The sequence below is a fragment of the Scyliorhinus canicula genome, chromosome 24, assembly GCF_902713615.1.
Source record: "Scyliorhinus canicula chromosome 24, sScyCan1.1, whole genome shotgun sequence".
NCBI classification, from domain to species: Eukaryota; Metazoa; Chordata; class Chondrichthyes; order Carcharhiniformes; family Scyliorhinidae; genus Scyliorhinus; species Scyliorhinus canicula.
In genome coordinates, this window is record NC_052169.1 from 18,757,197 (window position 1) to 18,782,298 (window position 25,102).

At 46.8% G+C, this 25,102-nt stretch overlaps 1 protein-coding gene across 2 annotated transcripts in view; it reads left to right on the forward strand.

Moving 5' to 3' along the window:
- The window catches only part of LOC119956802 (fibrillin-1-like), a 622,562-nt gene that overhangs the window by 210,365 nt on the left and 387,095 nt on the right, over window positions 1-25,102 (forward strand). For both annotated transcript variants that reach the window (XM_038784238.1, XM_038784237.1), the window contains exon 8: window positions 9,272-9,397. In XM_038784238.1, the coding sequence (XP_038640166.1) occupies window positions 9,272-9,397 (126 nt within the window). The remainder of the gene's footprint in view (window positions 1-9,271; window positions 9,398-25,102) is intronic.

The window sequence follows — 25,102 nt, forward strand, 5'->3', positions numbered from 1 at the left end:
TGCATTCCTGCTACTCCTTCCAAAGTGAACCACCTCACACTTTTCCGCATTAAACTCCATCTGCCACCTCTCAGCCCAGCTCTGCAGCTTATCTATGTCCCTCTGTATCCTATAACATCCTTCAGCACTATCCACAACTCCACCGACCTTCGTGTCATCTGCAAATTTACTAACCCATCCTTCTACACCCTCTTCCAGGTCATTTATAAAATGACAAACAGCAGTGGCCCCAAAACAGATCCTTGCGGTACACCACTAGTAACTGAACTCCAGGATGAACATTTGCCATCAACCACCACCCTCTGTCTTCTTTCAGCTAGCCAATTACTGATCCAAACCGCTAAATCACCTTCAATTCCATACTTCCTTATTTTCTGCAATAGCCTACCGTGGGGAACCTTATCAAACGCCTTACTGAAATCCATATACACCACATCAACAGCTTTACCCTGATCCACCTGTTTGGTCACCTTCTCAAAAAACTCAATAAGGTTTGTGAGACATGACCTACCCTTCACAAAACCGTGTTGAGTATCGCTAATCAACTTGTTCTTTTCAAGATGATTATAAACCCTATCTCTTATAACCTTTTCCAACATTTTACCCACAACCGAAGTAAGGCTCACAGGTCTATAATTACCAGGGTTGTCTCTACTCCCCTTCTTGAACAAGGGGACAACATTTGCTATCCTCCAGTCTTCCGGCACTATTCCTGTCGACAAAGACGACATAAAGATCAAGGACAAAGGCTCAGCAATCTCCTCCCTGGCTTCCCAGAGAATCCTAGGATAAATCCCATCTGGCCCAGGGGACTTATCTATTTTGACATTTTCTAAAATTGCTAACACCTCCTCCTTTTGAACCTCAATTCCATCTAGCCTGGTCGACTGAACCTGAGTGTTCTGCTCGACAACATTGTCTTTCTCCAGTGTAAACACTGACGAAAAATATCCATTTAATGCTTCCCCTATCTCCTCTGATTCCACACACAACTTTCCACTACTATCCTTGATTGGCCCTAATCTTACTCGAGTCATTCTTTTGTTCCTGATATACCTATAGAAAGCCTTAGGGTTTTCCTTGATCCTATCCGCCAACGACTTTTCGTGTCCTCTCCTCGCTCTTCTTAACTCTCCCTTTAAGTCCTTCCTGGCTAACTTGTAACTCTCAAGTGCCCTAACTGAGCCTTCATGTCTCATCCTAACATAAGCCTTCTTCTTCCTCTTGACAAGTGCTTCAACTTCCTTAGTAAACCACGGCTCCCTTGCTCGACAACTTCCTCCCTGCCTGACAGGTACATACTTATCAAGGACACGCAGTAGCTGTTCCTTGAAAAAGCTCCACATTTCGATTGTACCCATCCCCTGCAGTTTCCTTCCCCATCCTATACCTCCTAAATCTTGTCGAATAGCATCATAATTGCCTTTCCCCCAGCTATAATTCTTGCCTTGCGGTATATACCTATCCCTGCCCATTGCTAAAGTAAACATAACCGAGTTGTGATCACTATCACCAAAGTGCTCACCTACATCTAAATCTAACACCTGGCCGGGTTCATTACCCAGTACCAAATCCAATGTGGCCTCGCCCCTTGTTGGCCTGTCTACATACTGTGTCAGAAAACCCTCCTGCACACACTGCACAAAAACTGACCCATCTATAGTACTCGAACTATAGTATTTCCAGTCAATATTTGGAAAGTTAAAGTCCCCCATAACAACTACCCTGTTACTCTCGCTCCTGTCAAGAATCATCTTTGCAATCCTTTCCTCTACATCTCTGGGACTATTCGGAGGTCTATAGACAACTCCCAACAGGGTGACCTCTCCTCTACTGTTCCTAACTTCGGCCCATACTGCCTCAGTAGACGAGTCCTCAAGCGTCCTTTCTACCGCCGTAATACTTTCCTTGATTAACAATGCCCCACCCCCCCCTCTTTTACCATCTTCTCTGTTCTTACAGAAACATCTAAATCCTGGAACCTGCAACAACCATTCCTGTCCCTCCTCTACCCATGTCTCCGAAATCGCCACAACATCGAGATCCCAGGTACCAACCCATGCTGCAAGCTCACCCACCTTATTCCGGATGCTCCTGGCGTTGAAGTAGACACACTTCAAACCAGCGTCCTGCTTGCCGGTGCCCTCTTTCGAACTTTTAACCCTATCCCTGACCTCACTACTCTCAACATCCTGTACACTGGGACTACAATTTAGGTTCCCATCCCCCTGCTGAATTAGTTTAAACCCCCCCGAAGAGCACTAGCAAATCTCCCTCCCAGGATATTGGTACCCCTCTGGTTCAGGTGAAGACCATCCTGTTTGTAGAGGTCCCACCTACCCCAGAATGAGCCCCAATTATCCAGGAAACCAAAACCCTCCCTCCTGCACCATCCCTGTAGCCACGTGTTCAACTCCTCTCTCTCCTTATTTCTTACTTCGCTAGCACGTGGCATGGGTAACAACCCAGAGATAACAACTCTGTTTGTTCTAGCTCTCAGCTTCCACCCTAGCTCCCTGAATTTCTGTCTCAAATCCCCATCTCTCTTCCTACCTATGTCGTTGGTACCTATGTGGACCACGACTTGGGGCTGCTCCCCCTCCCCCTTAAGGATCCCAAAAACACGATCAGAGACATCACGAACCCTGGCACCTGGGAGGCAACACACCAACCGTGAGTCTCTTTCGTTCCCACAGAACCTCCTGTCTGTTCCTCTAACTATGGAGTCCCCAATGACAAGTGCTCTGTTCCTCTTCTCCCTTCCCTTCTGAGCAACAGGGACAGTCTCTGTGCCAGAGACCTGCGCCCTATTGCTTACCCCTGGTAAGTCGTCCCCCTCAACAGTATCCAAAACGGTATACTTGTTATAGAGGGGAACGACCACAGGGGATCCCTGCACTGCCTGCCGGTTCCCTCTGCCTCCCCTGACGGTAACCCATCTACTTTCTTCTTTTACCTGAGGTGTGACTACCTCCCTATAACTCCTCTCAATAACCTCCTCCGCCTCCCGAATGATCCGAAGTTCATCCAGCTCCAGCTCCAGGTCCCTAATGTGGCTCTCGAGGAGCTGGAGTTGGGTGCACTTCCCGCAGATGTAGTCAGAAGGGACACGAGAGGTGACCCTTTCCTCCCACATTCTGCAGGAGGAACATTCAACTGCCCTAGCCTCCATTCCCACTGAACTAACTTCCCAACTACTGAAAAATAAAAAAATAAAAAACTTATTAGTTTAGCAATCCAACGGACAGAGCTTTTTTTTTTTGGTTAGAGGAGGAGGATGGGTGGGAGACACTACATAAGTAGTGTTTCGGGTAAAGCTGTCACTCGAGAACAGCCCCTTCACAAACCACCTTCAACTTACGCTGACCGCACTGCACGTATGCAAATCTCCCCGGAACAGCCAATCAGAAGCTCTGCTCTGCTGCCCTCTGCTGGATGCTCACCTTCCGTCGAAATCCTCGGGTCACTGATGCAGGTGCACCTTCAACTTACGCTGACCACACTGCACGTATGCAAATCTCCCCGGAACAGCCAATCAGAAGCTCTGCTCTGCTGCCCTCTGCTGGATGCTCACCTTCCGTCGAACTCCTCGGGTCACTGATGCAGGTGCACCTTCAACTTATGCTGACCGCACTGCACGTATGCAAATCTCCCCGGAACAGCCAATCAGAAGCTCTGCTCTGCTGCCCTCTGCTGGATGCTCACCTTCCGTCGAAATCCTCGGGTCACTGATGCAGGTGCACCTTCAACTTACGCTGACCGCACTGCACGTATGCAAATCTCCCCGGAACAGCCAATCAGAAGCTCTGTTGAAACTAAATATTGCTTTGCGATATAAATTGTTCTGTGAATACCAATGTTGTGTTTTGTCCCTTGTACTTTATGAAGTAACTCACTTCGATCTGTTCAAACCAGAATCCTTTATTGTGTTTCGTGTTGTAAAATGGCAATCTGCAACAGAGCACACTATCATGAAGTCTTGCTATTCCTCTGGAACGTAGCACTGACCAATTACATATACGTCTTATATCCCTCTCAATCTTCTGAAGATGGTCAGATGTGTCTCCCTTTCTCTGGGTCCCAGGTCACATGACTTTGGTCTGGAGACTGCATGGCGTGCCTGTATGCCACCTGCTAGTTGGAGTTCTCACACCATCCAACTATGGTATATCATCACAATTGTATTTGTAGCCTACTTGGAAAGCTTCATATAATAGATTAAAACAGCTCTTTGAATTATTGGTCAAGATCAGATTTACCAAAGTATTGCAGTAATTCACGTGTAATTACCTAATATAATATGGAAATAATAATTATGATTTGTTTATTTTACAATTAAACTTTATCTGAATTGGCAACATCAATATCAAAACATCCAAATTGTAGGGTCGGTGGGGAGGGTGGAGGGTTTTGGAGATAGAGGAGAGTGGGGCTTGCTTTCAAAGTAGAAATATTTAGTGATATTGGACAGGCAGCCCAGATCATCCTATGGCGTTAATACATAAGGGAGCGTCAAATATATAAAGCATTAATATATAGGGCAATGCCAACTTTTTCAACATAAATTGAATAAGGGAAGTCAAATGTAAACTCTATTGTGAAGCAATCATGCGCTTGTGCCCCGGGGCGGAGTGTCATTTGAGATCACCAATGTTTGAAATCTATTTTCATCAGGTCCAGCAAGTAGACTGTTTTCAAAACTGGCTTGATTGGCATGAGGAGTACATAGTGTGTATTCCATGCTGTTTCTAATATAATCCATTAATGAATTGAACTCATTAGCCCTCAGGTTTTCTACATCCTTGTGGTGAATGTATTCACCATAATGCATGCATGATACTGTAACCTATGACCTGGAAGTGGTGATATGAACTGCTTCCAGGTACTGTACTGTAACCCTGGTATGGCTCCGCATCTGGCTCTGCCCTCAGCGGGGCCATATATAGACCTGTGGGCGGCATTCATCTGTACAACTGACTCTGGCTAGGCAAGTTCATGACTAATAAAGCCGACTGTTCACTTGCTCTCTCTGCCTCTCAGTGAATTGAAGGCATTTCAATTGATTAAAGCCAGACAAGCTTGAACTCGAAGCCCACGCGTCCGAAACCAAGGGAATATTCGAACATTGGCTCGGATGCTTCGAGGCCTATCTCGACTCCTCCACAACGCCTCCCTCAGAGACTCTCAAGCTGCAACTCCTCCACGCTCGGGTGAGCCATCGAATCTCAGTAATGATCGAGAAAGCAGCCACGTACGAGGCTGCGGTCGCAACTCTCAAGGCACACTTCACGAAGCCCGTAAATGAGGTGTTCACCAGGCACCTCCTTACTACTCGCCGTCAACGCGCCAGAGAACCGCTGGACGAGTATCTGGAAATCCTAACCCTACTCGCGAGGAACTGCAGCGATCGAGATGTGACGGTGGAGGAACACATGAACTCACAGATCCGGGACACCTACGTGGCAGAGGTGCGCTTGAACTATGTCAGGCAGCGTCTGCTGTAAAACGGGACCTCCGACCTGCGGGACACGGTAAAGCTAGCTACCTCGCTAGAGGTAGCCTACCAGAACGTCAGTGCGTTCCCCGCGGGCCTGGCGAACCCCTTTGGACACCCTTGTCGCGGCCCCCATCGGACCCGACTACGTCGCAGGCCTGTGCCGCGTGTCTGCCAGCCCAGCCCAGGGAACCGCAGTGCTACTTCTGCAGCCACGGTCAACACTCCCGATAGCGATGCCCAGCCCGCACAGCGACGTGTACGATTGTGGGGGGAAAGGGGCACTTTGCTAGAGTCTGTCTGGGCCGGCCTAAGGCTCAGAAATCGAAAACACACCAGGCCCGACCCATGGACTCGCAGACCCACAGACCCCGCAATGCAGCTGCGTGCCTGCCCGGAACGCCCCCATCAGATGTGTCATTGGCATTGTGCGATTCGTGGAGGCGCCATCTTGGTCGCCGGCCCCAACACCGACCTACACGTCCGACCAATGGGGGTGGCCATCTTGGTCGACATCTTCACCCCAGCCCAACATGTGCGACTCATGGAGTCGCCATCTTGTGACTCCACCAACCTCACAGACTACCCACAGCTGGGCGCTGTCACCCTCGACCAGTCGCAGCCAAAACAGCTGAAGAACTCCATGATGGTCGTCTGGGTCAGCGGGCACGAGACCCCCTGTCTTTTCGACTGTGGGAGCACGGAGAGCTTTGTCCACCCCGACATGGTAAGGCGCTGCTCCCTCCACACCTACCTAGCCTCCCAAACAATCTCCCTTGCCTCCGGATCCCATTCAGTTCAAATCCGGGGGTGCTGTATTGCCAATCTTGCAATGCAGGGCACAGAGTACTCTTGTTTTAAGCTCTACATCCTCCCCCACCTCTGCGCCCCCCTACTGCTTGGATTGGACTTTCAATATAACCCTCGAAGCCTGACCCTACAGTTCGGCGTACCCTTGCCCCCCCCACGCCTCACAGTGTGCAGCCTCGCGACCCTCAAGGTCTCCCCGCCTTCACTCTTTGCGAATCTCGCCCCTGACTGTAAGCCCATCGCCACCAGGAGCAGGCGGTACAGTTCGCTAGACATGACGTTTATCAAGTCGGAGGTCCTTCACTGTTGAGTGAAGGGATCATCGAGGCCAGCAACAGCCCCTGGAGAGCGCAAGTGGTGGTCATACGGACCAGGGAAAAGAATCGGATGGTTGTGGACTACAGCCAGACAATTAAGCGATTCACGCAACTGGATGCGTACCCCCTCCCCTGCATAGCGGAGATGGTCAACCAGATCGCGCAGTACCGCGTGTTCTCAACGATCGATCTGAAGTCTGCCTACCACCAACTCCCAATCCGCCCGGAAGAGCGCCACTACACTGCTTTTGAGGCAGCCGCTCATCTCTTCCACTTCCTCAGAGTCCCCTTCGGCGTCACTAACGGAGTCTCGGTCTTTCAGAGAATGATGGATCGAATGGTGGACCAGTACGGTTTGCGGGCTACATACCAGTACTTGGACAGTGTGACCATCTGCGGCCATGACCAGCAGTACCATGACGCCAACCTCCAGAGGTTCCTTCAGGCCGCCCAATCCCTCAATCTCACATACAACAAAGAAAAGTGTGTCTTCCGTACCACCCGACTAGCCATCCCCGGCTTTGTCGTAGAGAACAAAGTCCTAGGGCCCGACCCCGACCCATGCGCCCCCTCACAGAACTCCCCCCTCCCCACAGCCTCAAGGCCCTAAAACGATGCCTGGGTCTGTTCTCCTACTATGCCCAGTGGGTCCCCAACTATGCGGACAAAGCCCGCACACTTAATCAAACAACCACTTTTCCCCTGACGGATGAGGCCCGCTCAGCCTTCAGCTGCAGCAAGGCTGACATCACCAAGGCAGCAATGCACGCAGTGGATGAGTCCATCCCTTTTCATGTAGAGAGCGATGCGTCAGACGTCGCACTGGCCGCCACTCTCAACCAGGCTGGCAGGCCAGTAGCCTGCCAGCATGCCAGTAGCCTGCCAGCAGGCCAGTAGCAGGTCTCTAGGACCCACCACGCTTCCGAAATTCAACACCCCTCGGTCGAGAAGGAAGCACAGGCCATAGTGGAAGCCGTGCGGCACTGTAGGCACTACCTAGCCGGTAGGAGGTTCACCCTCGTCACCGACCAATGATCGGTCGCCTTCATGTTTGACAACGCACAACGGGGCAAAATAAAAGATAAATTCTTGAGGTGGAGGATCGAACTCTCCACTTACAATTACAATATCAAGTATGAGCCCCCAGATGCCCTGTCCTGCAGTTCATGCGCCAGCACGCAAGATGACCGACTTCGGGCAATCCACAATGACCTCTGCCACCCGGGGGTCACCCGGCTTACCCACTTCATTAAGGCACGCAATCTGCCCTTCTCCACCGAGGAGGTCAAGGCAATGACCAGGAACTGCCAAGTCTGCACGGAGTGCAAACCGCACTTCTACCAGCCAGACAAGGCCTGCCTGGTAAAAGCCTCCCGGCCCTTTGAGCGCCTAGGCATTGACTTCAAAGAGCCCCTCCCCTCCACCAACCGGAATATATACTTCCTCACCAACATCGATGAGTACTCCCGCTTCCCCTTCGCTGTCCCCTGCCCAGACATGACCTCAGCCACCGAAATAAAAGCACTGCACAGCATCTTCACACTGTTCGGTTTCCCTGCCTACATCCACAGCGACCGGGGCACATCGTTCATGAGCGATGAGCTACATCTTCCCAAGTAAGTCCATCTCCAGGGTCTCGCTTTCACCTTGGCTGAAAATTCCAGGACCAGTCCTTCTCCGGAGGCACATGAGGAGCCATAAGACCGACCCCCTGGTCGAGAGGGTCCAGCTGCTCCACGCTAGCCCCCAGTACGCTTACATCGTGCACCAGGATGGACGGCAAGATACGGTCTCCCTACGGGACCTGGCGCCAGCTGGTTCCCCTGCCAACGCGCCACCCCTGCCTACATCCCCCCCTCGCGCTGCCCGCTGCCACCCACAGGGCCCCGTACGCTCCCCTGGGTCTCCTGTATTGTCCCGCGCCGACACTGCCGCAACCCAACACCCTCCTGCCCACCCCCACACCCCAACCATCTCCGACACACTGGACTGAGGCTCAAGCTCCAGACACAATGCCCCTGGAGTCACCACCTGTGACAACTGTGCCTGCCGCATCGCCAGAGCTGCGGAGGTTGAAGAGAACGATCGGCCTCCAGATAGACTGAATATGTAATGACGCCACATCACCCCCGCTGGACTTGATTTTTTTTAACAGAGGGTGAATGTGGTGAATGTATTCACCATAATGCATGCATGATGCTATGACTTATGACCTGGAAGCGGTTATATGAACTGCTTCCAGGTACTGTACTGTAACCCCGATATGGCTCTGCCTCTGGCTCCACCCTCATCGGGACCATATATAGACCGGCCATCTGTGGTCGGCATTCACCTGTCCAACTGACTCTGGCTAGGCAAGTTCATGACTAATAAAGCCTACTGTTCACTCGCTCTCTCTGCCTCTCAGTGAATTGAAGGTATGTCAATCCTATTCACTATGTATGTAAAATGAAGTTTTGATTGATAAGAATGTGGATATATTTATAGGCTGACTTTATGATGAGGATTGAGGAATAATTGTTAAAGTCTGGATGAATTATGACAATCGCTCCAATTGTCAGCAGTGGGGTAAGAAAAACTGCATATTTAAATGATGCAGCATGTTAAAATTCCATTTATTTTGCTAAATCTGAACTCTTTTATTGTTTAGATGTTGATGAGTGCACAACTATTCCTGGTATATGTCATGGAGGTGAATGCTCCAACACAATTGGCAGTTACTTTTGCAAGTGTCGTCATGGATACCTGCCCACTTCAGATGGTTCAAGATGCGTAGGTAAGTGATTGGAAAATAAATGGAATAAGAGTCAGGCCATATCAGATTGGAGCAAGAAATGCCATTTTTTAATCTGACTTCTTGTATTGTCCAGTAAATCAAATTAAAGTTTGGTGATGAAACCTTAGAAGTAAGACTTTTCAATTTAAAATTAGTTTGTTCAACCATTTTTTTTTCAAATGAGAAACCCAAAGCTTGAAATGCAAGATACTATTAGGATTGAAGAGAATTTGAGAGAAGACAAGGCTTTGAACTTTTCTCATGGGATAGTTTGGGTTAATTAGCATAAAAAGGAATTTCAGACTAATTTCTTATTATTTATTATCAAGGCCAAAGCAAATTTATAAAATAGCCATTAAACAGTGGCAAGTTTGGATTTTAAGAGTGAGAAAGAATGCTTTGGAGTAAGAAATGGTGGGGTATATCATGGTTTTAAGTCAGAAAGCCAAAGGATTGTTGGAAATAATAATTGGAGCTTGAAGAACAAGTATGAAGATCATAGCAGAAAATAGCAAAATAATCAAATGATCATATTGATAGTATAGAAGAAAGAGTTGTGCCAGAATTGTTTAGCTATTTTGATAAACACCGAGGATAAAGAGAATGTCTTGCCTTCAGCTATCCAATTCTATTGGTGTGAAATACTCTTGCTATATGTAACTGATTGGAATTTACTTTGAGAGTCACCTACAATTTTTATTAATTACTAAACATTAATTATTTTAACACTAAAAATGTCAAAGTTCTCAATTCGGGTGAACCCAGAATATCTGAATGCCCAAATATATTGTACCTTTCAACTGTTTCTAAATGTGTCGATTATTTTAGAATTCCTTGAGTCTTTACTGTATTTTGAATGTTTTAAAATAATGTGGGAGGGGCAAAAAATCTTAATTGTTGCATTATGCCTAGCCTCCAAAACATTTTAATGTCATTTTTGTCTTTTATTAATTTTATTAATGAAATGTTGTTTTAGCCAGAAGCGTGCATGAAGCACTGGGCCGATATATATTGAAATTATGGGTGCAACATTAGCATAATTAACTTATTGGGTTTTTGTGACCCATGTATTTATTTATGCCACTTTCAGGTGGAATGCTGTTTCTGATTTCTATTATATTCTCCACAAATGTAGTTCTCACTTAGAAATTGCCAGCCCTTCAGCAGCTCGCTATCGGAGCTTCTATATCATATTTATTCCAAATTTAACTTGGGATCTCCATGTGGGATACCAAATTAATAGACAAACTACTAAAAAGGAAATTGAACTTCCTCTTTTAAATGGCTCGGAGCCTCCCCATTCAGTTTTTCTTCCTGCATTTTACCCAAGTGCCAAGGAGAAAAATCAACCCCATATTCAATTGTTAAATTGAACAAGATGAAAGAAGGTTTAAAAAGTTCATTGTTTGCGCTTCTTGCACATTATGTTTGCAACAGAAAACTAATCTTGATTATTGTATTAACACAAACACAGTATGCAACCTAACTTCAGTCCATCAGAGGCATCATTAAGTGGCCATGCATCTTTCATGGGTTATGGTGCAATTATTTGACCAGTGTTAGTTTCTTCAGAGGGATGAATTTACCAAGATTTCAGTTTTAACAACGTGTTGAAGCATGAGCATACAAAGGATTTGTGAGGCGGTGTGATGTTATAGGTATTATCTTTGTGTTTATAGAGTTTATTATTAAACTCATAGAGCGGGATTCTCCATTAGACAACACCAAAATTGGGAAAGGCAATTGGGCGGAAATCAGTTCCGATGACAAAATAGCAGCAGACGCTGATTTGATGTCAAATCGCAATGCTCCAGCACCTCGACAGGGGTGTCAATGCGTTCCGGAAGGCACATACAGTAGACACCCTTCGTTTCAGATTCCAGCATCCGCACTAATTTGCTTTTATACAGTAGACACCGTTTGCATATCATTAGCGGGCCCGACCCGGTGTTCTCCGAGCCTCCGTGATTATCCGCCTCCGATGGGCCGAGTTCCCGATGGCATGGTCGCTTGTTCTTTTAAAAATTGTGAAACCGGCGTGGCGGCTGCTGAGGGAGATAGAGGGCGTACGGAAGGTGCCCAACTTTGCCATAGTTCGCTGACAGTTGCGCTGAGGGCAGGGAGATTCTGCCAGGGCTGGGGGGGAGAGGGAGGGGGGGGATGGCCTAGAGGTAGGCTGTGGTGTTGGGGTGGACAGGCAGGGAACACCGTTGTCATAGCCGGCAAGGCAGCCAAGCAGCCCACTTTGAACTTAGTGCCACGGGCCATATAGTTCCCCACCCAGGGCCACCATCCTGGGTGCCCTCTTGCCCCAGCCGACTCATCAGCTGTATGGGCACACTCCAATGGAACCAGTGGCATCTTGTTGTCTAGGATAAGTGTGTGAGGGGATTGTAATGTGTATGTGTGGCTGCAGTTTGTCAGCCATATGTAGTTGCTGTATTTGCTGTAGTTGCTGCTTGCCTCACAGACAAAATATTTCATCATTAGATAGAAAACTCCTATAATTTCCTACACCTTAATTTGTTTCACCAGTAAACATAAGGTAAAGATAGATCGTTTTTTGAAGAATAAAGGCTTATGGTGTTCGGGCGGGAAAGTGGAGCTGAGTCCACAAAAGATCAGCCATGATCTCATTGAATGGCAGGCTCGAAGGGCCGGATGGCCTACTGCTGCTCCTAGTTTTTATATAACCTGTTGTCTTGTCATTAGCTTTACCTGCTCAGACCATATTCTCTGGGAGAACACTGTACAACTAGCTTCATGTGACAGGCTTGTTTTCCCACTTTCAAAATTCAGTCTATCCATGTCCTTTATATGACAAGATTAACAAGTTGAATCAAATCAAACTTATCCTTCAGACTCCCTCTTTTACTAATTTGAGAAGCGCCAGTTTTTTTCATCCTGGTCTTCTTTCTTGCTAGAGCCAGATTTTTTTTCCATTATGTCAAGCGCCTATCTCTCCAGTTTTTTCTGTGAAGAGGTATGTAAAGATCCAGACCTGTAAAGACTTAATTACCTGCAATTGCTCACATTCAAAGCATTATCCTGCATCTTTGACATTTTGTCTATATATGTGTGTTTCTGGAACATACCTCTTCATTCACCTGAGGAAGGAGCGGTGCTCCGAAAGCTAGTGATTTGAAACAAATTTGTTGGACTTTAATCTGGTGTTAGAAAAAAAATTTCTGTCTTGTATGGTAGAACTCTTATTCTTAAACTGTGTATCCTGATTCTAGTCTCTCCCATAACCATCCTCTTGGTAATTACCCAATCAAATCCTCTCAAGATTTTATATATTTTGCTAAGATCACCTCTCATTCTTCTAAACTCCTTTGAGTATGGGCACAATCTGTTCAACCTTTCTTTATAAGATAAGCTCCAGAAATGAGCTGAATGAAATTTCTCTGAACTAATGCAAGCATAATGTTTTTTCAAATGAGGAGACCAACATTTTTCAAATGTGGTCAAATCAATGCCTTGTTTAGTTTCAGTAAAATTTCCCTACTTTTTCTTTTGCAATAAATTCCAACATTCCATTTGCTTTACTAATCATTTTACTTCCCTGCATGCTACCTTTTGTGATTCATGTACTAGGGCATTCAGATCTCTCTCTACCATCAATTTCTGCAATCTATCTTGATTTAAGTAGTATACTGCTCTTCTATTCTCCTTGTCAATGTGGGCAAGTTCACATTTCCCACATTAAATTCCATCTGCCAGATTTTTGCCCGCTCATTTAACCTGTCTATATCCCTTTACAAACTCTCTACCTCCACTTGACAACTTACTTTCCTACCTATTTTGGTATCATGGCAAATTTTTTTGAATATAAATTTAGAGTACCCAATTATTTTTTTTTCCAATTAAGGGGCAGTTAATGTGGCCAATCTACTTACCCTGCACATCTTTGAGTTGTGGGGATGAAACTCACTCAGACACGGGGAGAATGTGCAAACTCCACACGGACAGTGACCCAGGGCCGGGATTCGAACCCGGGTCCACTTCACAGTAGGCAGCAGTCCTAAACACTGTGCCATGTGCCGCCCAATAATAATCTTTAGTGTCACAAGTAGGCTTACATTAACACTGCAGTATAGTTACTGTGAAAAGCCCCTAGTTGCCACATTCTAGCACTGGTTTGAGGGAGAATTCCAAATGTCCGGTCCACCTAACAAGTACATCTTTCAGGAACTTGTGGGAGGAAACCAGAGGAAACCCACGCAGACACGGGGAGAACGTGCAGACTCCGTACAGATAGTGACCCAACATGGGAATCGAACCTCGGACCATGGCGCTGTGAAGCAACAGTGTTAACCACTGTGCTACCGAGCCACCTTGCGTGTTACTTCCTCAAAAATACTCGATAAATTAGTTCAATATGATTTCCCTTTCACAAACTCATGTTGCCTCTGCCTGATCCCAATATGATTTCATTAGTACCCTGTTCTAACCTTCTTGGTAATCGGTTCTAGTAATTTCGCTATGACATGTTAGGCTGACTGGCCTATAGTTTCCTGCTTTCGGTCTCCCGCCTTCCTTGAATAAAGGTATTACGTTAGCTATTTTTCAACCCATTGGGACCCTTCCAGAATCTTAAAGAATTTTTGAAGATTATAACTAATGCATCTGCAGCTGCTACTTTTCAGACCATAGGATCCATGCCATGTGGCCCTGGAAACTTGTCAGCCTTTGGTCCAATAGTTTTCCCTGTACCTTTTCCCTGATGATTTGTTTTAGGTTCCTCCCCCCCATTTAGGGCGGCATGGTATCACAGTGGTTAGCATTGCTGCCTCACAGCGCCAGGCATCCGGGTTTGATTCCAGCTTTGGGTGACTGTGTGGAGTTAGCACATTCTCCCCGTGTCTACATGGGTTTCCTCCGGCTGCACCCACAGTCTAAAGATGTGCAGGTTAGGTGGATTGGCCGTGCTAAATTGCCCCTTAGTGTCCAAAGATGTGCAAGTTAGATGGGTTGAGTATGATCAATGCACAGAGTTATGGATGCAGGGCGGGGAAGCGGGCCTTGTAGATTGCTCCTTCGGAGAGTCATAAAGACTCGATGGGCCAAATGTCTTCCTACACTGTAGCAATTCTATGGATTTACCTCTTGGTTTTGAAGTATCTTGGGATTTTTATCTCAGTCTTTTATAGTGAAAACAGAGACAAAATATCCATTTAACGCCTTTGCCATTTATTGTTTTTCATGATCAATTCCCCATTCACTCGGGGATGATCACTAGCTTTAGTTACTTTCTTTCTATTTAAATACTTGTAGAAACTCTTACTATCTGCTTTTGTATTACCAGCCAGCTTTCTCTCATGTGATTCGTTGTCTTTTTTTTAGTCCATCTCTCCTAAGTAAACGCTCTAAGAGCACAGTCCAATCATCTTTAAGGCATTTCAAATTTATAACGATTTTCTCATGATGCAAATTTCTATTACTGCCTCACTACGTTTAGGTACCAAGTGAATATTCTTTGCCAAATGATGCACAATCAATGGACACGAAAACGAAGTAGTCTGAATCGAAGGCTTTAATCAGCAAGAAGTGTGCCCAGCAGCAGGAGTATAGAAATGACCTGGCTGCTGGGAAACACGGGTTCTTATACCCCGCCTCGTAGGCGGAGCTACCTTCCTCTCGACCAATGAGAATACAGAGAACACAACACTTGGGCCAATGGGCAGCGAGCCCTCTGCACGAATGGCAGCTCACACTCCCAGGTTACCGTAATACCCCTAGTCATACTACCACACCAAATAAAAAGTAAGAGTGGACTGTAGGCCATATCTTTCCCTTCCAATGCTTTTCTTTTTCTTTTTCTTATTCCAATTCAAGTTTTCACATTTCTCTTTCACTTTTTAATTTTTCTCTTTATTGACTGTGGACGCGATTCTCCCAAAAGGGAGCAAAGTCTCCGAGTGAGCACATTTAGCCGCTTGTTTCCCGGCAACCTGCGTTGAAAGCCATGTGTTTCTCAGCACTACGACATGCTTTGAATAAGGGGCCTGAATGGGGAATGGGCGGCCAAGACCACATAGCCCCATTTTGAACAGCGGGGAGCTCTGCTCACCGGAACTTCTCAGTGAAGTGAGAAATCGAGATGTCCTTTTATGGCCCCGAAACGATCTTTCCCCCCACCCCCCCACCCCGCCTACAAATACAAATTCTTGTTAATTTTAATTCTGGAAAATTCCAGTGCACCTGTTATACAGTCTGAATTGTGAGATCCTGTAAGAGCTGTCAATTTGTTTCAATCCCTGTAGAGATTCATATCACCATGACATCAACGGAAAGGAAACCATTGGATAAGATTTTACTTTCTGAAATTTTTACTGTAACAGACCAACTAAAATCTACAAAATTCAAATATGACGTAAGAGGCAAAGGATCTTTCAAATAGAACGGTAAATTTCACTTTAAATAGTTGATAAAAACAAGGCCACGTCTCATGTAGTTTCAAGCTTTCACATTACTTACTGTACCATGTGCATTCTCGCAATCTTTCCAGCTCGGCTCTGTTATGCACAAGGATCTCTCACTTCCCATTCAATTATCTCGATTTTTGAGTTATATTCACCAGCAGCAGTATCCCATCCAAAGCCTTCGGTCATGGTTAATACCGACAAGGCACATGGTTATGAACCCTCTCTCACTTGGCCCCCGACATTCATGATGGCGTAACTATCTGAGATTCCTTTTTAAACAACCGACCAATACACCCAGTTCTCTGGTACAAGTACTCAGCGTTACATCGCCAAGAGTGTCTGGAGTTGTATTTTCTTCCTGCATAAAGTGATATATTCAACGAAAGTTTGACCTACTCCTCTCACAGAACCTCCTTGTTCTGAGCTGCCTGCCGCAAGACAAGCTGACACCTGACAGCACAACAATTAGCCTTCCATTTACATTTTTCTTCAATTTTTATTCCCATAGTAATCTCTGGTCATGTAGGCATTTCTTGGAACATAATGATGTCATAACCAGGAAACCAGTTACCCCACCCCACTATTTATGGTTTGACTTTGGTCTTAGGGGCATCGCACAATAAGAAATACAGACTTTTCTCAAAGCACACGGGTCATTACAGGTGAGAAACAGACGTTAGACCTGCGGGAAATACCCTTGCTACTTCTGTTCCTTAAGGAATGCTGTAAATTAAATCACGTTATCGATTCAACCCTTCTCTCATGCTGCATCAGGCTACAGAAGGGAGATAAATCACTTGGTTACATGGTGTACTGAAAACAACCTCTCTCTAAATGTCGGAAAGACCAAGGAACTGATCATCGACTTCAGGAAGCGTAGCACGACACACACTCCCGTCTGCATCAATGGCTCCTAAGTGGAGATGGTGGATAGCTTTAATTTCCTGGGGGTCACCATCACCAACAGTCTGTCCTGGTTCACTCACATGGATGCAACAGTCAAGTAGGCCCAACAACGTCTTGACTTCCTACGGAAGCTAAAGAAATTCGGCATGTCTGCATCGTCTCATTCAAACTTCTACAGATGTGCGATCGTGGGCATCCTATCCGGCAGCATCACAACTTGGTATGGCAACTGCTCGGTCCAAGATCACAAGAAACTGCAGAGTGTGGTGAACCCAGCCCAATGCATCACACAAGCTTGCCACCCTCACATTGATTCTATATACACCTCCCGCTGCCTCAGGAAAGCAGGCAGCATTATTAGAGACCCCTCCCACCTCAGCAGTGCCTTCTTCCAGACCCTTTCATCAGGCAGAAGGTACAGAAGTCTGAAGACCCGCACATCCAGACATAGGAACAGCTTCTCCACAGCCACAAGACTCCTCAACGACTCCCCCTCGGACTGATCTGTTCCCTGTAAGAACTCTACTCACAATGCCATATGTTGCTCTTGCTCATGCATTTGCTTTGTTTGGCTCCTTGTTCCGCACTGTAACCAATCACTGTTCGTCGATATACCATTTGACAATGTACTCTGTTGATTATTCTTTTACCCCCTTTATCTTTATCTCTTCCTTAACACTCTTCTTGCTGCTAAAGTAGTGGAATCATTTCTTGCTGTTGTTTTCAGTGCTTTTACCTAGTTCTAGCCAGATAGCTTTAAATTGAGGGGAGATAGATATAGGACAGATCTGACAACTGTCCTGTATCTATCTCCCCTCAATTTAAAGCTATGTCCCCTCATGCTAGCCATCACCATCCGAGGAAAAAGACTCTCACTGTCCACCCTATTTAATCCTCTGATCATCTTGTATGCTTCAATTAAGTCACCTCTTAACCTTCTTCTCTCTAATGAAAACAGCCTTAAGTCTCTCAGCCTTTCCTCACAAGATCTTCCCTCCATACCAGGCAACATCCTGGTAAACCTCCTCTGCACCCTTTCCAATGCTTCCACATCCTTCCTATAATGCGGCGACCAGAACTGCACGCAATACTCCAAATGCGGCCGCACCCGAGTTTTGTACAGCTGCAACGTCACCTCATGGCTCCGAAACTCAATCCCTCTATCAATAAAAGCTAACACACCGTACGCCTTCTTAACAACCCTATCTACCTGGGTGGCAACTTTCAGGGATCTATGTACATGGACACCGAGATCTCTCTGCTCATCCACACTACCAAGAATCTTACCATTAGCCCAGTACTCTGTCTTCCTGTTACTCCTTCCAAAATGAATCACCACACACTTTTCTGCATTAAACCCCATTTGCCACCTCTCAGCCCAGCTCTGCAGCTTATCTATGTCCCTCTGTAACCTGCAATATCCTTCCGCACTCCACAACTCCACCGACTTTAGCGTCATCTGCAAATTTACTCACCCATCCTTCTATGCTCTCCTCCAGGTCATTTATAAAAATGACAAACAGCAGTGGCCCCAAAACAGATCCTTGTGGTACACCATTAGTAACTGAACTCCAGGCTGAACATTTCCCATCAACCACCACCCTGTGTCTTCTTACAGCCAGCCAATTTCTGATCCAAACTGTTAAATCACCCTGAATCCCATGCCTCCGTATTTTCTGCAATAGCCTACCATGGGGAACCTTATTCAACACTTTACTGAAATCCATATACACCACATCAACTGCTTTACCCTCGTCCACCTGTTTAGTCACCTTCTCAAAGAACTCAATAAGGTTTGTGAAGCACGACCTACCCTTCACACAACCGAGTTGACTATCCGTAATCAAATTATTCCTTTCTAGATGATTATAAATCCTATCTCTTATAAACCTTTCCAAGACTTTGCCCACAACAGAAGTAAGGCTCACAGGTCTATAGTTACCGGGGATGTCTCTACTCCCCTTCTTGAACAAGGGGACAACATTTGCTATCCTCCAGTCTTCTGGCACTATTCCTGTAGACAATGATGAGATAAAGATCAAAGCCAAAGGCTCAGCAATCTCTTCCCTAGCTTCCCAGAGAATTCTAGGATAAATCCCATCCGGCCCAGGGGACTTACCTATTTTCACACTTTCCAGAATTGCTAACACCTCCTCCTTATGAGCCTCACGCCCTTCTAGTCTAGTAGCCAGTATCTCAGTATTCTCCTCGACAACATTGTCATTTTCCAGCGTGAATACTGACGAAAAATATTCATTTAGCACCTCTCCTATCTCCTCGGACTCCACGCACAACTTCCACTACTGTCCTTGACTGGCCCTACTCTTACCATAGTCATTCTTTTATTCCTGACATACCTATAAAAAGCTTTAGGGTTATCCTTGATCCTACCTGCCAAAGACTTCTCATGTCCCCTCCTGGCTCTTCTTAGCTCTCTCTTTAGGTCCTTCCTAGCTAACTTGTAACTCTCGAGCGCCCTAACTGAACCTTCACGTCTCATCTTTACATAAGCCTCCTTCTTCCTCTTGACAAGTTATTCAACTACTTTAGTTAACCACGGTTCCCTCGCTCGACCACTTCCTCCCTGTCTGACAAGTACATACTTATCAAGGACACGCAGTAGCTGTTCCTTGAACGAGCTCCACATTTCAATTGTGCCCATCCCCTGCAGTTTCCTTCCCCATCGTATGCATCCTAAGTCTTGCCTCATCGCATCATAATTGCCTTTCCCCCAGCTATAACTCTTGCCCTGTGGTATATACCTATCCCTTTCCATCGCTAAAGTAAACATAACTGAATTGTGGTCACTATCACCAAAGTGCTAACCTACCTCCAAATCTAACACCTCTCCTGGTTCATTACCCAGTACCAAATCCAATGTGGCCTCACCTTGTTGGCCTATCTACATACTGTGTCAGGAAACCCTCCTGCACACATTAGACAAAAACGGACCCATCTAAAGTACTCGGATCTATAGCGTTTCCAGTCAATATTTGGAAAGTTAAAGTCCCCCACAACAACTACCCTGTTACTTTCGCTCCTAACTGGAATCATCTTTGCAATCCTTTCCTCTACATCTCTGCAACTTTTTGGAGGCTTATAGAAAACTCCCAACAGGGTGACCTCTCCTTTCCTGTTTCTAACCTCAGCCCATACTACCTCAGTAGAAGAGTCCTCATCAAACATCCTTTCTGCCACCGTAATACTGTCCTTGACTAACAATGCCACCCCTCCCCCTCTTTTACCACCTTCCCTGAACTTACTGAAATATCTAAACCCCGGAACCTGCAACAACCATTCCTGTCCCTGCTCTAGCCATGTCTCCGAAATGGCCACAACATCAAAGTCCCAGGTACCAACCCATACTGCAAGTTCACCCACCTTATTCCGGATGCTCCTGGCGTTGAAGTAGACACACTTTAAACCACCTTCCTGCCTGCCGGTACATTCCTGCAACCTTGAAACCTTACTCATGACCTGACTACTCTCAACCTCCTGTATCCTGGAGCTACAATTCAGGTTCCCAACCCCCTGCTGAATTAGTTTAAATCCTCCCGAAGAGCATTAGCAAATTTCCCCCGTGGGATATTGGTACCCCTCTGGTCCAGGTGTAGACCATCCCGTTTATAGAGGTCCCACCTACCCGAGAATGAGCCCCAGATATCCAGGTATCTGAAACCCTCCCTCCTGCACCATCCCTGTAGCCACGTGTTCAACTGCTCTCTCCCCATATTCCTCGTCTCGCTAGCACGTGGCATGGGTAACAACCCAGAGATAAACCTCTGTTTGTTCTAGCTCTGTTTCCACCCTAGCTCCCTGAATTCCTGCCTGACATCCCTATCCCTTTTCCTACCTATGCCGTTGGTGCCTATGTGGTCCACGACTTGGGGCTGCCCTTCCCCCTTCCCCTTCCCCTTAAGGATCCCGAAAACACAATCCAAGACATCACGGACCTGGCACCTGGGAGGCAACACACCAACCACGAGTCCCTCTTGTTCCCACAGAATCTCCTATCTATCCCCCTAACTATGGAGTCTCCAATGACTAATGCTCTACTCCTCTCCCCCCTTCCCTTCTGAGCAACAGGGATAGACTCTGTGCCAGAGACCTGTACCCCATGGCTTACCCCTGGTTAGTTCACCCCCCTCAACCACCACCACCAGTATCCAAAACGGTATACTTGTTACTAAGGGGAACGCCCACAGGGGATCCCTGTACTGACTGCTTCCTCCCAGCCCCTCTCACCGTCACCCATCTATCTTCATTCTTCGTAGTAACCACATCCCGAATGATCCTGAAGTTCATCCAACTCCAGATCCAGTTCCCTAACATGGTTTCTGAGGAGCTGGAGATTGGTGCACTTCCCACAGGTGAAATCAGCAGGGACACTGACGGCGTCCCTCACCTCAAACATTCTGCAGGAGGAACATTGCACTGCCTTCCCTGCTCTCCCCTCTAGATAAAACAAGAAAAAGAAAGGAAGAGCTTACCTGATATTCACTCAACCCCTTAGGTTAGAGGAGGTGGGAGGATGAGGGACACTACAAGTGTAGTGTCTAGGGTTTAGCAACCGCCCAACTTATATACAGGTACGACGCACCTTCCCAGAAATCCCCACAGCTGACTTCCGGTTTCCTGCTGCTCTGAATCAAAAAAAAAGCAACTCCGAAAAAAAAAATTTAGTTAAAAAACAAAGGCCGCTTCTCCTGAAAGGTAAGTTTTTAAAGCGGGAAACTTACCTTCCCGACAGACCCCTGGTTACCGCTCTCGCTGCTACCGCTGAAAGTCCTGTAAGTAAGGTTGTTCAGGGTGCCTTCCACAGGAGTTAAAAGCTGTTATATTTTGGCTCTTTTTCCTTTTATTAGGTGTCATTTTGTGTACATTGAGTAACTATCTTAACATGTATATTCAGTCTGCAAGTCAATAATGAGGAACAAGGTGTCCAAGCTTCAACCCTTTCTGGGTGTAATTATATGACCCTTTATTGAACAGTTCCTGAAGGCTCTGCCTTACAGTGCATTTTTTGTTCCCACTGGATCTTTCTTTCCTCGCAACAGATTCCATCCCTCTCCCTGGAAACAGTCTGAGACTTAAACCAGTTCACAATCTTGGTATCATATTTGGCCCTACTATGAGATTCCGATCACTCACATCATCACTAAGAGTGGCTATATAGACCTCCCTACATTTGTCCTGTCTCAGCTCATCTTCATTAATTCCTTGTTGCTGCTGGACCTCACAATTCCAAAGCAGTCCTGGGTGGTTTAGCATAGTCTACCCTCCCTAAACCTGAGGCCATCCGAAAAACTGCTGCCCGTGGCTTAACTCAAAACAAGTTCCGTTCAGCTATCACTACATAAATTGGCTCCTAGTCAAGCAATGTCTTGGTTTTAAAATTATCATCCTTGTTTTGAAATCTTTCCATGGCCTCACCCCTCCTTATCCCTGTAATCTTCACCAGCCCCCAAACCCCCAAGATATCTGTGCTCCTCTAATCCTGATCTCTCGAGCATCCCTAATCTTGATTGCTCTCCCATTGTTGGCCATAACTTCATTGTCGAGGCTCTAACCACTTTTGTGAAATTTTTAGTAACCTGACCTAACATCTCCTTATGTAGTTCGGTGTCATTTTATTATATAATGCTCCTTTGAAGATCTTGGGATATTTTATTATGCTAAACACGCTAGGTAAATATGAGTTGCTAATGTTGTTTGTATGTGTGTGTGTGTGAAACCCATTGAAGGTGTAAGTGTGCCAAAAGTTTAAATTGAAAATGGCATCATATTTTTATGTATTAGTAGTCAACAATGAGGGAGCTACAATATTATTTCAAGATTTAGAACACGAGTAAATGTTTGTTATAAATGTGCAGTATAGTAATTTGAATAATTGGAGGAGCAGCATTCTTAAAGCCTATCGTTATCTCCATCTTTTCTATTCCCAAGTCTTGCAGGTGGAGTATGCAATGTTGAGTCTGGCCTCTGTCTCCTATTGAATATATTGTCATGTTTTCTGAGGATGATGCTCCACAAAATAATCAGTTGTATTGAAGTTGCAGCAATGGGTATGACTATGGGTGTCACTCACTAGAATGCTATTTGTCACACCCCTAATTGAACAAGGCAAAATCAACCACGTTGCATTTGAACAGGAGCCACATGCCAGTTAGACCATGACTATGTTTATCAGAATATAGTTTAGTTGCTGAGTTTCTAGTGACCAGGAAGCCGAAGGGCCATTTACTCTAACAAATGAGAAAAATAGTCTGCTGTTTGTTGTCTCCTCTGTTCCTGTTCTCGCTTTAAATGATATTACATTTAGATCTTTTTTTAAAAATAATTTTTATTGGAATTTTTTACAGAAATCATAAAAATATAACAAGTATAGCAATAGCAGTAATGTGCAACTAACAGCCCCATAACACCCACAATTCCCCCCATACCGTAACATCACATGTATCACACTCCCCCCCCCCCCCCACCCCCAACAAGAGAACTTAACTATAAATTAAAATTAAATAAATCAAATTTAAATAAAATAAGCCAACATAATCAACGTCCCCCCCCCCCCCCCCCCGGGTTGCTGCTGCTACTGTCCCAGTACCCTATCGTTGAGCCAGAAAGTCGAGGAAAGGTTGCCACCGTTTAAAGAACCCTTGCACCGATCCTCTCAGGGCGAATTTAACCTTCTCAAGCTTAATGAAGCCCGCCATGTCATTGATCCAGGTCTCCACGCTTGGGGGCCTCGCGTCCTTCCACTGTAGCAAAATCCTTCGCCGGGCTACTAGGGACGCAAAGGCCAGGACACCGGCCTCTTTCGCCTCCTGCACTCCCGGCTCTACCCCAACCCCAAAGATCGCGAGTCCCCATCCTGGCTTGACCCTGGATCCCACCACCCTTGACACCGTCCTCGCCACCCCCTCCCAGAACTCCTCCAATGCCGGGCATGCCCAGAACATCTCCCGGGGGGGGGACGTTGATTATGTTGGCTTATTTTATTTAAATTTGATTTATTTAATTTTAATTCACCCCCAAAGAACCTACTCATCCTCGTCCCAGTCATGTGGGCCCTATGCAGCACCTTGAATTGGATGAGGCTAAGCCGCGCACACGAGGAGGAAGAATTTACCCTCTCCAGGGCATCAGCCCATGTCCCGTCTTCGATCTGTTCCCCCAGTTCCCCCTCCCACTTCGTTTTCAGCTCCTCTACTGACGCCTCTTCCTTCTCCTGCATAAGCTTGTAGATATCGGATATCTTCCCCTCCCCGACCCAGACCCCCGTGAGCACCCTGTCACTCACCCCCCTCGCGGGGAGCGCAGGGAATCCCTCCACCTGCCGTCTAGCAAATGCCTTTACCTGCAGATATCTAAACATGTTTCCCGGCGGGAGCCCAAATTTCTCCTCCAACTCCCCTAGGCTCGCAAACCTTCCGTCAATAAACAGGTCCCTCAGCTGTTTAATGCCCGCTCTATACCATCCCCGAAATCCCCCATCCATGTTCCCCGGGACGAACCTATGGTTCCCCCTTAACGGAGCCTCCATCGAGCCCCCCACTTCTCCCCTATGTCGCCTCCACTGCCCCCAAATCTTGAGGGTAGCCGCCACCACCGGACTCGTGGTATACCTCGTGGGAGGGAGCGGCCACGGCGCCGTTACCAGGGCCCCCAGGCTTGTATCCCCACAGGGCGCTCTCTCCATCCGTTTCCATGCTGCCCCCTCCCCCTCCATCACCCACTTACGCACCATCGACACGTTGGCCGCCCAGTAGTACCCCGAGAGGTTGGGCAACGCCAGCCCCCCCCCCCCCCCCCCCCCCCCCCCCCCCCCCCCCCCCCCCCATCTCTACTCCGCTCCAAGAAGACCCTCTTCACCCTCGGGGTGCCATGCGCCCAAACAAATCCCATGATGCTGCTGGTTACCCTTTTAAAAAAGGCCCTAGGGATAAAGATGGGCAAGCACTGGAAGAGTAACAAGAACCTCGGGAGAACCGTCATTTTGACGGATTGCACTCTGCCCGCCAGCGATAGTGGCACCATGTCCCACCTTTTAAATTCCTCCTCCATCTGTTCCACTAGTCTGGTGAAGTTAAGCTTATGGAGAGTCCCACAACTCCTGGCCACCTGCACCCCCAGGTATCTGAAACTCTTCACTGCCCTCCTGAAGGGGAGCCTCCCAATTCCCTCCTCCTGATCTCCCGGGTGCACTACAAATACCTCGCTCTTTCCTAAGTTCAGCTTATAGCCCGAAAAGCCCCCACATTCCGCTAACAGCTCCATCACTCCCGGCATTCCCCCCTCTGGGTCCGCCACATATAACAGCAGGTCGTCCGCATACAGCGATACCCGGTGCTCCTCCCCACCCCGCACCAGA